The 13024-nt window shown below is 38.0% G+C and overlaps 1 protein-coding gene across 2 annotated transcripts in view; it reads left to right on the top strand.

Moving 5' to 3' along the window:
• The window catches only part of PRKCE (protein kinase C epsilon), a 282503-nt gene that overhangs the window by 93566 nt on the left and 175913 nt on the right, over window positions 1-13024 (top strand). For both annotated transcript variants that reach the window (XM_050314608.1, XM_050314607.1), the window contains exon 2: window positions 3798-3861. In XM_050314608.1, coding sequence (XP_050170565.1) covers window positions 3798-3861 — 64 coding nt within the window. The remainder of the gene's footprint in view (window positions 1-3797; window positions 3862-13024) is intronic.

Raw genomic sequence — 13024 nt, forward strand, 5'->3', positions numbered from 1 at the left:
ACGGGTTTTTTCCTCTGAAAGTATGTCTGGTTTTATGGATGGTTGCCTTTTGTTCCCTGAAACAGGCTACTAATAGGTTTTATTCATGCCTGCAGTTTTTGATGATCTGTACTGCTTTCCAGCAATGGTTGTACTCATCTCAGTATGCTGCCACATATGGATTATTGGAACAACATAGAAGTTGTTTAAAGTACCTTTATAATTATTTGTACTTGCACATGCTAAAACTGTATTCTAGCAAAAGTCACAGCAGTAGCATGGGTCAGTAACAGGATGAAATGCTTTGATGATCAAACATTTTGCTCCATGATAGTTACTGCATGTTTTGCTGCACATGGAAAATGTGACGTATATTTGCGAGGCGCAAATTTTGCAATGTATCTTGCTTGCAGGAAAGCTGCTTTTGTATCAAGTCCTCCATCCCATCCCTAGTTTGCATCTTGCCTTGTTCTCTGTTCTGCTTTGGAACAGTCATCTCTTTTTAGATATCTTCTCATAGTGTCTCTCTGCATGTATAAAAGCTTGGCTGCATTCAGAGGGAGTATTTTTCATCAAGTAGAAGGGTCAGAATCAGAATTGCCATGATCAGACTGTTTCCGTTGCATTCAAGGATGTCTGTTATAGTCAGCTGAATGTCTGCCATTGACCAGTCGTTCTGTTTCTGGTTACATATGTCTTAAGAGCATTTCACATGTCATAACTTTCAGGACACTTGGTGAAAAATACATGGAAACCTTAGATTTTGCTGTATGCATCTTTTCTTACTTATTTATAAAATGACACTGCAGAGTCTAAGCGTCGTTTAAGGTTCAGATTGAAAGAAAAGGAATGCATATTCTAGTAATCTGAGTATTTTGGAGGTATTTATTCCATTATGTTTCCAGGCATTAAATTAGAATTTTTAAACAAAAAATTAAAGTGGAATCAGCCCCTTTTATTCTCCATTTGCCTTGATAAATGAAAGACCTCAGATAAAATGAAGGATTCTTATCAGTTTAGGGGATTCTGCTTTTGTTGGGTTGTTCTTTTTATATGTAAGGTCAACTGAGGCAGCTGAGCTGCTGGCTTCTGGCAAAAGTACTAATTGGTGTGACTGATGAGATTGCCAGCACAGGTACTCACTGAAATGAAATGTGGGTATTTTATAAATATAAAGATAAGAATGTCCATTTCATTCTTATTGGCATTAGAATATTTTAAGACTAAAACACACTCTCTTTGTAAAAGAGACTCCTTTTTAAAAATAGTTCATTTTGTTTAAAGCATCAGCAAAATTTCCAATTCAAAACCAGTAAGCATCATTTCTAATAAAATGTAAATGAAAACAGTCCACTTGATGGGTAATGGAAACTTGGTTTCAGTGCTCCAGTCTTTTTCCTGAGTTGCTTCCAATACTGTTTGTAATTAAGTGGGCAGAAGAGAGATTTTGTGATGGTGGTCACTAACTCCTCCAGATGCCTGATTCTTCTGGGGGTCGTGTTGGAGTTTTGTGTACGTGCGTGCACGCTGGGATTTGAACTGCATAAAGTATGTTACTGAAAGCTTAACAAACAGCGTATAGTGCTGAGACAAACAGAGCATTAGACATATCTGTCTTTAATACAGCCATCTGCTGAGTGCTATAGCAGTTTTTCAAAAGCCTCCCTCAGCACAGACATCAAAGTCTATTCATCCACCTGTGCCTCTGATCTTCTAATATTTTTCTTATTTAAAAATAGCAAAGGGAGAGGAGCAGTCTTTCAAGATCAGCAGCTTTATTAAAAAAAAAAAAAAAGGCCAAAAAAGCCCTAAAACCTCCCCCACAGAACTCCTGCAGCCAATTCAGAAATTGTTAAAAATGTCTTTACTTGAATATTCAACACTATTATTTATAAAAAAGCCACCCAACCACACTTTCATTTTCCTCTCCTCTGAGCAACCCTGGCCTTGCTAACACCTATTTCCTGCCTCATCTATTTACAATACAGCTGCTGAGATCATTTTCTTGATCCACTGGTCCGATGACATCAGCCGGACCTGTGAACTCCTCTACCGGCTCACTCTTGAAGGACAGAGAAACCATTTCTGTGAGAAGCTGGTCAGTGGAAGGAGGAGCTTGCATTGCCCTGATGCATTCAGCAGCCGTGGCCAAAGAGAGGGGAGAAGGCTGAGGTGCCCCTTTTGTAAAGGTCCTCTCGGGTGCTGAGAGAAACCTAGACACAAAAAACATGGCCCCATGAAGCTGCCCAGTGAACATAGGCTGGCAAAGCCTGGCATAGCTCAGATGTTCTGCTGCCTCCTTCTTTTCCTTATTTACTTGCTAATTTGCCAAGACCAATCGATTGGTCTCCTAAGTTGTTAGTGTGAATCGGTGATCTCCTGGTTATCACCTCATGCTGCCCTAGTGCTGTGCCCTGATGTCACTCTGGACTTAGGAGGGGGGGCACTCGGTGTTGTTTGCTCACATGGAGAAAACAAGACCACCTTCCCCTGCTGTAGCAGAGCAGGGGGCAGGCACAGGAGGAAGAGGAAGGCTGTGATGAGGTGGGAGGGAGGTTGCCTGTTCCCAGCCCCAAGCTCCATGTGTGGTTGCCTCAGAGTAGCAGAAGCACCAGGCAAGTTTGGGGTTTTTTGTCATGGAGAGCAGAGCATATATCCTGTCCAGGGCATGGCCCTTGCCTACCCCCATCCTCAGGAGGTACCTGATGGCCATGGCTGGGGCTGCCCTGGTGCTTCCTTGACCACCCACTCCAGGATGAAGTGGTGAGACACAGGACGGGTCCTGGCAGACAAGGCCCCTTGAGGCACCCTGGCAGCAGGCACACAAATTTTATCTGTGTGCTTTTCTTACTAAAATAGGTTGAAAATACTGTATTAAAGGAAGTCACATCGCATCACTCAGTCTCTGAAATGGCGTGACAACTGCTATGTGACAACAAGAGCTATTGATTACATAATGTTTTAGTTACCGTTTAATTTTTGAGAGAGAGGTGGTGGCAAAAATCTTTTTAATATGTGGCACAACATTGAAGTACTCAAATCCAGCCATATTTAGAATTGCTGATGAAACATGGTGAAATACAGGAAGATTTGTAATGAGCTCTTCATTGCAGTGCCTAAAAGTTACAGGAGCTTATTCTCACAGCACACAAAATCTTGGAAATATGACAGTTTAATACTGGGCACCTGTATTTCATACAGAGTGAAACTGATCTCCACAAGAGCAAAGGCTCCTTAAAATCTACCACAATGATGCCGACATAAACAAATTTTGTGTTTCAGAAAAAGAGGATAAAGCATGTATTTCTTTTTCCCTGTGGGGATACAAAGGGAGTATTATAAACACGTGTTAACCGGCCCTACAAGCTGTGTGTGTTCATTTGCCCCATTCTGTGACCAGAGCTGATCTGTCTTGCTGGGATCTGAATAGGTCACAGTGTTGTTTTCCACGTTGGCATAACTGGACTCAGTATAAATTACAGTTAAAAAGTTATTCAGTTGTAGCAGTTTTTTTAAACTTTCTTCCTTGTCTCCTTGCAAACAGTGGTGTAAACGTATGGCAGAACAGTGCTTCAAATATTCCATACATAAAATTCACTGATGCCCAACTTTCCAAGTGTTGCACTTCTGTTTTACTCCAGTGAAGGTACAGGGTCTCCAACACCTCTCTGCAAAAGGAGGTTCTGTTGGTAGTCAGCGTGTCCTGCCTACACCTTGGCTTTGTGATGTTTGGAAACTTTTTGTTTCCTGCATGTGCAATCACTTGCTTTGGGAGCCATTCTAAGGTGTTTTTTTTCTAATTCTTTTCTTGATTACAGATTGACTTGGAGCCAGAAGGGAGAGTGTATGTCATCATAGACCTTTCAGGATCATCAGGTGAAGGTAGGGACTTTCGATATTTTATCTTATTTTTTCATGAATGGAATCTTCTCAGGTTCTCTGTAATGGAAGTGTTAGAGGAGGTGTGTGCTGCTATACTCTTAAATCTGTATGAGATCAAGTTAAAATGAACACATTCTGATGTATCTGCCTGTGAGTCAATAAGCAAGTTGTAGTTCTGTCTTACTCTGTTAATCCCTAATGGTAATAATACCAGCTAAAAGGCCAGTAAAGAACTGACAATAGTTTAGTAGGATTAATTTCCAGAGAAACTTCCAGAATCTTTTTTTTTTTTTTTGAAGACTGCTAACCGTTATGTAGGTAGAAATGATAAGATGTCAAAGTTGAGGAGATAGAGTTCATTTGCTTTTTAAATTATTCTAATATTTGGTATTTTTCCACTAAATATTTTCTTTTTCAAGTAAAGGAATGACCAAAATGTTGTCATTTTAAGAGACGTTTTCATTTTTATGACACAGTAGTTACATGTTGGAAAAAAACCCAAATATAGAAGAGAAGAATTTATTAAATTCTTAAGAAAAAAATCTAAAGATAATTTTCTGTGGTTAACTTTGAACACAGTCAAATGATATATGGTGGGAATAAGATAATTTATGAAAAAGCAAATCTCTGTATTTTAGTCATGCACTTGATGACAGCCTGATCTGCTGAAATGGCCCAGATGATTGGTTTGGGTTTGATTATTTTAATTTATGTCCACTGATCAGCTTTGATCAGCTTCTCCCAGGAGCTCATAGAGCTCAGCTAAACAAGGTTATTGTTGGTTCACAGTACATAAGGAAGATTCACATAAACCCTGACAGAACCTGAAACCGAAAATGCTATGAAATGAAATTATTTTACCTGGCACAGTTGAGAAACAGTGAAACAGCATGTTTATCTTTCTGTTCTCTGTAATGAATTGCTGCACTCTGACCAATTACTAGCAGTAGCTTAACAAAAATACATATTGCTATAAATCCTGAATTTTAAAAATGAAGGAAACTATTATTTAAACTTTATCTTACAGCCACATTTTGTACCCACGTAAGATATGCTCTACCTTTTTTTTCTTCCTGTATATTGAAGAAAATCTCAGTTAAATACTAGTTTCCACCTATCTTTCTAACTGGCCTGATAATGATCAACTGAAATGTGGTTAAAGGCATTGATCTGATTATGTCATAGGGCAGGTACATGTTCTTCCAACCATCCACTGATAGGTAATTGATACCCAGATGAGCATACTGTTAGTATTTCATCACAGGATGCATTCAGGTGTGTCAGACCTTCAGCAGGCAGGAAGAACTGTGTTATGTTGTTCTTCAAAAGTTGTTTAGAACTCTCTAACCTTTTGTACAAGACAATAAAAAATGGCTGTGGTAATGACTCCTTTATTATGTGGTGTGTTACCCCGTGACACTTAAAAGGGATTGGAAAGAAATCTGCAGAACTAGAATTTGTGTCACTACATTAGTGTTGAAGGGGAACACTCAAATGGAAAGGGAGGGAAAACAGCTTATGAAACGTTGTGTCATGGAAAACCCTCAGGAAGACCAAGAGGCTTTAGTTTGGGTGAATTTGGTAGAACTCTGGAGAGGTTGGTGCTTATGAAGTGTAATAGAACCTATATATGTTTAGAGCTTCCCGTGCAATTAAATAACTGTGGAAAAGTGTTGTGTAGAAGTATTGCAGAATTCTCTAGTAAAGTCACAATTTTCCTCACGAGGGAAATTGGACCAGGTTTGTACAACAGTTTGTAAACTGGTTTTGTTGTGTGATGTTATGAAATCCTGGTTTTGGACTCCTTTGTTAGGACCGTGGTCTAGCTGATTTTGGATATTCAGCCCTCTTAGTGAAGCATCTAGTGTAACATAACAACTGCATGGATCTTTGTGTAGTGAATAAAAACACCTAAAACACCTGAGAAGTAGTTTTATTCTATGTGTTTCAAAAATGCCTCTTTCATTTTATGTATATGTACACATATACATATGTATGTATGTATGTAAGGAGAATACATCTGATATGTATTTTATGAATTCCAGTGGGTAAGTTCACAGTACTTGATCTGTATTTCTTGAATATAAAAGGAACATAAGATCAAGGTTGTACTAAGTGCATGTCTTTGAGTGGTCAGGGTTGATTGAGGTGATTGCCACTCCTGACCTAATTTGTTAACCAGGATCTTGTTTTTGAACTCCAGTCTTCGTTGTGAATAGTGACAGAGTGCATAGCAAATGGGTATCACTATTTCACCTGGAATTCTGGAGGGAAAATAAATGGCAATTTATGAAAATAAAAATACCTGTAGCAATAATTTTAACTGGAGGAAGCAGTCAAATTGCATGTTTCTCAGTTACCAGTATTTCTTAAAAAAAGAGTAAAACATTTCAGCTGTTGAAATGTAGTATATACTCACCAACCACTATTGTCTTGTAGTGCTGTGTACTGAAAACTAGACTTATTTCTTCTAGGTGATATAAGCAGGTCTCTACTTATCAGCAGTCAATAATGTAATTTCAGTTATTTGGCACTTCTGAAACATTTTTTAAGACAGATATCCAAATTCTGTTTTAGTATAATTGACTTAGGATTACTTGAATCCATTGATATGGACAAGAGAACGTTGTTACACTGCCTCTAAGAGGCAAAAGTCCTAATTTTCCAAATGAACCCTTGTGTGAGTAAATTGGTATATAAATTGAAAGTAAACTTATGTTGCTACCATATACCTCTTAAAATTCAGTTTTTCCTTAGTCCCAGCTGCTGGATTGCTTATCCCTTTGCACTCTTTGCGTTTGCATGGCACAACGATGAAAACAGTTCATTGTTATAAGTTAGCTTTCTCAACAAAAGTATACAATTCGTCGTCCTTCTCCCCTCCTTGTCTAAAGTGAATCATTCATGGACTGTCATTACTTTTGTAGCTTAGTTGTACAGAACAAATGGAAATATGGCAGGTTACAAAGGGAGGTAAAGAGTATTTCTGCCTCTCCCTGGGCAGAGACAGACCTTTTGAAAGCCAACCTTATGTATCAATATCAGCATCTAGCAGATATTTTTATGTGGAACTGTAGAAAGAACAGTAGAGTTGCTGTCTTTGCTACTTGCAATTTTTTTTCCATTCTAAAACCAAACTACAAATCCATAGGAGGTTATAGAGCTGTGTCAGCTTCTCTGCCACTCTATATGGTGAAATTGCTTTCAGAAGCCACTTGAAGGGGAAGTTCTACTTCTCCAGCAGTAAACAGTGAGTGCACTTTTCAGGAGGCAGCCTGGAAAGCTCAAGGCTTTTAGGCTGCTCTCCGCTGCATGTCTTGCAGCCCAGCCAGCTCATCCCAATGGATTGTTCACACCTCAGGGAATTTAGATTTGTTCTGAATACATAATTTTCTAGAACTTGTTCCATTCCATTTGTTCAATTCAGTGCTGTTTTGGAGCCTTCTTATAGCTTCTAAATGTTTGTATTGCACTGAGAGGGATGGTGAGTAATTATTTATTCTAGCAATCTTTTGTAAATTCTGTAGTAGGAACTGTCTGGCCCACATACTGAAAAGAAAATGCTAAATAAACTGTCACACAGAAGGTGATGTTCTCCACAGTCAGGATTTAATTTTTTTCTGCTAAAATTTGCAGATTCCCATATTGCGCTTCAAAATCCGTTCTGCAAAATACTTTAGCGTGCATTGGTGATGTTGACATAGGAAGAGGGTGAGAAAACACCTTTTTAAAACACAGCTTTTCATTCTCCGTTTTGAACTATGGAACCAGTATTTCTGTAACACCTCTGAATCACCTCTTTACACTTGCTTTGCCAAAGTTGAAATGTGGATTTATTTCCTTCTGCAGATTCACTTTATTTGAAAGGGCTTTGTTCATTCAGAGTAAATCCATATTTGTTTCCTATGAATGGAAGCAACTGTATCAGTGAAAACTTCCCAAATGTAGATATGCACTAAAGTATCCATTCACAGCCTAAAATAAGTGCAAAACTTAATCATTAAAGTTCTATTGATAGAATTTTTTAAATAATTCTAATACTTCTGTTGGATTTTTTAAGTGTTGACAAACAATAAGTGCCCACTCAGAACTTTAAGGGATATTTCAAAAGCAAATCCCTTAGATCAAACAAACAATTGTGGCTTCTCTGAACCTGGCATAGCAACCAATGGCATGAGTTGGAATTTTTTACATAATTCTTTGAGCCATGTACTGTGCCATATGCAAGCACATACATCTTCAAGAATAAGCATTTTTGATAGCTTGCTTCTGGGAGACCAAATGAAAATGTGCATGGCTGCTGTTGTTGTTACTCTATCAGTATAGTTTATCAGTCTTGCAAAGCATGTAATCAGTCACTCCTGCTATTAACCAAACATCTGGTGACTCCACATTATGTATGCAGTTATAAGAAAAACCAAGTTTATAGTAGACGCATGTTTGTAAGGAGGAATTAACTTGGGAAAGATCCATCCTATTTATTCTGTTACTTTGCAAATTGGATCTAATCATTGCACAGGTTCTAGTCTTGTATCTTGAACTTCTGCCTGGGCTATGTGGAAGGCTGTGTCTGTGTATCAGTCTGTCAGTGAACAGGAGAATCTGTAAGACATTCTGTTACTCATTTCTTCAGTGCTGCTTCTTGTCCAAGGTCATATCGATTTGCTGTATTAATTCAGTGTTGCTGTAGCACATCCGTTATTTCTAGACTGAAGTGCACTCATTGACTGTTTTATTGACATACTTTGGAAGTGTCTTTTCTTTTTTTTTTCCTTTAGTGCTTATAGAGTTCTGTGAGCAAAATTTTTTGAATTAGCTGAGAAATATTCAAGAGCTCCAGTGTAGCTAATCAAGATCCAAATGCAGGCTGAAAGTTCAAAACATAAACTAATACATTGTGTCATTGATTAGTTTATGAACTGGAATAACAGATGGCCAGCAAGTGGATGAGAGAGGTAAATTGCCTGAGGAATGATTAAAAACATTTTCAGCAAAGTCAGTTTTATATATACTGAAAGGCAGGTGCTGCTATATTTAAAAGCTTGTGACCTGCCTGCTGCATTTGTCATTGTAGATTTCTTCTTTCTTTGAAGTTACTGGTTTATGTGTGACACAAATGTATACTTGCAATAGCTTTCTACCAACGTAGAAATTAAGTTACCATTTGAAATATGTCAGTATTGAGTCAACTGCAGACAACTTCAGAATGACCTTGACGTATTTTTCTTAACTGTGTTTATTAGAGGTAATATGTAATAAAAATTTAATAAGGATTCAAAACTCTTTATGTACCATGTCAAATCAATTGTAATGACTGTTTATCATTAGATGTCCCAATTTGTTTTATGCAATTGTCTTTCTATACAATTTCAGACTCCCCATTTTAGAGCAGGCAGTTGAATTGCAATAAAACACCTCAACTTCCAATGCATTCATCTTCAGATTCATCTGCTTATAAAATACTGAAGTTGCACAAAATGAGGAACATAAGGTGATGTTGTCTGAAGTCATGGCATTTTGTGAATGGGAAATATTTTGTTTAGGTTGATAATTTGGCCTTTTGCATTGAAATAGCCAACAAAGAAGTCCTTAGAATTCAGACTGCATCAGGTTATGTATTTAACATGTGATTCAAAATACATGAGTTTGGAAGAGATTTCCCAGTTCTTCTTAGCTCAGTTACTGGAAGGCTCTCAGGTTTGCAAATATGATTATTGTTTGTTGATTGGCATGTCATGGCAGAAGATCTGCATGAAAAAAGTATCAGTAGAAGCAGGGTATGTTTCTTAATGCCATTTTGGTGTCTCATACTTGATAGATCTGTAACATAGATACAAGTTGTTAATCAGAATATCCAGAGGATTTGTTCCAGGCATTGAACTTAGGTAGAATCAGTACAGCAAGAAAAATTGTGTTTCTGTTCTATGTTGTAGTGTCCCTTTGCAAAGATCTGTTCACGGAAAGTATCCCATGGGATGAAAACTTTCTCTTCGATTCCTAATGTATCTGTTTGCCAGAGCTTTTCCTTAAACTACTTTGTAGTTGTTGTTGTCATCATCACTAACTATGCTTCTTGTGCTATAAGGGCATAGTGAAGGAGATCTGGTTGTGCCAGGCACTGTCTGAACAGAGAACAGTAGAAGGTGCTTAACCAAAAATCTCAGACTCTAAATGACTTGCGTCCGGGAGTTAGTCTTTTTGCATGGTTGTTTCTGGAATTTGTGTTACTGAAGAGCTCTGCTTTCTTTCACTAATGCCTTCTATTACAAATACAACTTTGACAGGCTGTTTGTTGCTTCCTGGTAGCCATCAGTTGCTGATTCTGGTGTGCTGAACAGGTTGTGAACGAATTCTTGTGTTTGTCCAGAATTTCTGGTATTATGACTAGGTAGTTAGACCTCACTGCATGTTCTTCTGGTAGGTGGAGAGCAGCTCACCCCTCTTTCTAGAAACATTTTTCAATTTCTCAGAAACCTCACTGGAAGGTACAAATTGTTCTTTATTCCCACTGATCGATGTCTCCATCGCAATATATCTCTAGCCTACTTTTGCTATTCCTCCTGGTGTCTCTCTCTAAAAGAAAGTTTCAAGTTAATCACCAACTTAATTCAAATGCACATAATTACATTTAAGATTTCAACACAGAAGTCAACCTTCCTTATTGTATTAGTTTTGTCTGTGCTGGTTTAACCACTTGTTTACAAAGGTTACATATTTTCTATATTATTTTTGCTTGTTTTTAAATGAGAATGAATGGAGAGTCTATTTTTAATAATGCATGCACTTATGAGAAACACATGGAAAAAAGGCACTATTAAAGACCTTCTTATCTCGTATTTTTCAACCTAAAATGTGATTGACCACTCAACTCAGACTCATCCTTACCTTCCTCTTTATTTTAATGTTTGAGAGGAAGCTGAGTGTTTAAAGTGGCTTAGGCAGAGCCATAGAGAGTCTGGGAAGGGTCAGCAATGGAGTCAGAGTGCGTATCTCTCAGGGGGACCAAACAAGCCTCTGTAGCTTCTCCAGAGCGAAAACGATCTGCACAAAAGGATCTGTTGAGGCTTTGGGGCAGGCAGGCTTCCAGTGGTAAAATGTAAAGTATCTGTGAAGTAAAGATGCTACTTGACATCTGGGAAACTGTTTACCAAGACTTAGCAAGCCACTTGAACATTACATTTTTAGACTCAAGGCTGGTTTTTTTGCTGGGAGTTAAAATAATCTGAAGCTGTGTGAACAGTGCTGAACTGGCAGTGCTAACTGGATGGTTTGTGTCTTCAGTTACTTGACTCCAGCAGGTTTAAGAGTTAGAGCTCTTTTACAAGTGCAGCTTCCCCTAGAGGTTCTTAGGAATATTGTGTGCTCAGGGTGATGCGGTTTGAAGTGTGTCCATATTTTTCTCCCTTCCTACTGCAGAGTAAAATACCCAGTCAGAGAAACCAGGTACGCATTGGTTGATCTGCTCTGTTCAGTCTCAATAAGGAGGACTCCGCTTCTAAAAGTCTAATCTCATGGTTTTACTCATAGCTTGGATAAAGGTAGGGTCCTACACTAGCATTTTAGTTTTCCTTCTGCAGGCTTCTCTGCTTTAACAGAAAATCAGCAAGTAGTAGTGTGTGAGCCAACCTCAAACCTAACCATAACTTTTCTTTTCAAAACTCGTTATGCAGTCTATCAACTGAGAACCTATTTCCTTTGAAGCTTTGGTTTTATGTAGGTAGGGCTTGGAGGATTTTTTTTTTGTCCCCATTCGGCTTTTCACTCATTCAAACCACAAGTGAGGAATAAGAGAAAAATCAAAGAAATAGAAGAAAAAACTGATTTGCAAAGTTTTCTCCTTCTGCTATGCCTTCATTTTCTCCCCTTAGGAGGGATAATTCAAAGCTATTACTAATATGGTTTTTCTCTTGAGTCTTATTTGGTTTAAACTTAAAATACCTCTGAGCTGAAGTGTGGAGGCCTATTACAAAAATGAATCTTTTTTCTATGTTTATCTTTCTTTTTGAAACTCTTCATCTATTTTATAACTGTGCATACAACTGAAAGAAATCTTTACCATCCATATCTTGCGTTTCTTACTTGTTTGGGGTTTTTTTGAACTAAACAATCAAACAAACAAAAAAACACCAAAAAATGCCTGAAGCATTGCATTTATACTAATATGGAAACTTGGAGGTTGTGATGCTCAGACAGACAACTTTATCCTCTCAAAGGAGCAACTCTAAATAAATCTGTTAGAATAATAAATAATTAATAAATAAATCTGTTAATGTCAATAGATAACTGTAATATCTGACTCTGGTGTGTATTAACTTGTTGGTGTGGTAGGTGATGTCTTCCTTCTGAGACAGAATTTCACCTGCTGGTAGCATGGCAAATGGAAGTAGGTGTTTGTTGCTACTCAAATGGCAGTAACTGGAAAGCCTGAGAGGAAGAGATGTGAAATAATAGTCTGAGAGTCTGCATTAAGTTCTTGACTTTTGCCAGTTAACACTGACTTGAGTAACGGCACAGGCATTTAGTTGGGAAAATGAACTTTGCAGGCGAACTTTTCAAACCCAAATTTCTTTTTAAAGGTATCGGTGCACACACAAATCAGCACTTGGTGACAGTTCAGTCTGTTGGTGCATGATCCTTTTAAACTGCACTGCTCAGTGAAGAGATTCTCCAAAGGGTGCTTATATAAATTTAACTTTGTGTGGCAAATGCCTTCATAACGACCATCTCTCCATGGATTTATAGCCACCCCTTGGACTGTATCCAGTTAGCTGATTGAACATCTGGTAAGCATTGTGTGTTTGTACTAAGCCCTTACTGTATAAAGCTGGCTCGAGCTTTTCAGGCAAAGATCGATGATCTTTTCTTGGCAGGCCTTTAGCTGTTCACCAAAACAAAATGCTGTGCAGGGAACAAGACACAGAGAGAAGATTTGGTTTAAAGGCACCTTTATATGGTGCTGTAGGAGTTTGTACTTGTTTAAGGAAAATTGTGTTAAACTGAAATAGAAAAATATTGAAACTTATATATACCTACCATGTTCCAAACTGCTGTTGCTCTCTTCTCCATTTATGTAGTAAAAGTTCTGATTCCCATATGTTGGGATTTTGTTTTTCCTAACAAAATTGTGCAAGGCCTGTGGGATAGGCATGTTTAATTTTACATC

The sequence above is a fragment of the Myiozetetes cayanensis genome, unplaced genomic scaffold (assembly GCF_022539395.1).
Source record: "Myiozetetes cayanensis isolate MyiCay16 unplaced genomic scaffold, myiCay2020 scf2-11, whole genome shotgun sequence".
In the NCBI taxonomy this organism is placed as follows: domain Eukaryota; kingdom Metazoa; phylum Chordata; class Aves; order Passeriformes; family Tyrannidae; genus Myiozetetes; species Myiozetetes cayanensis.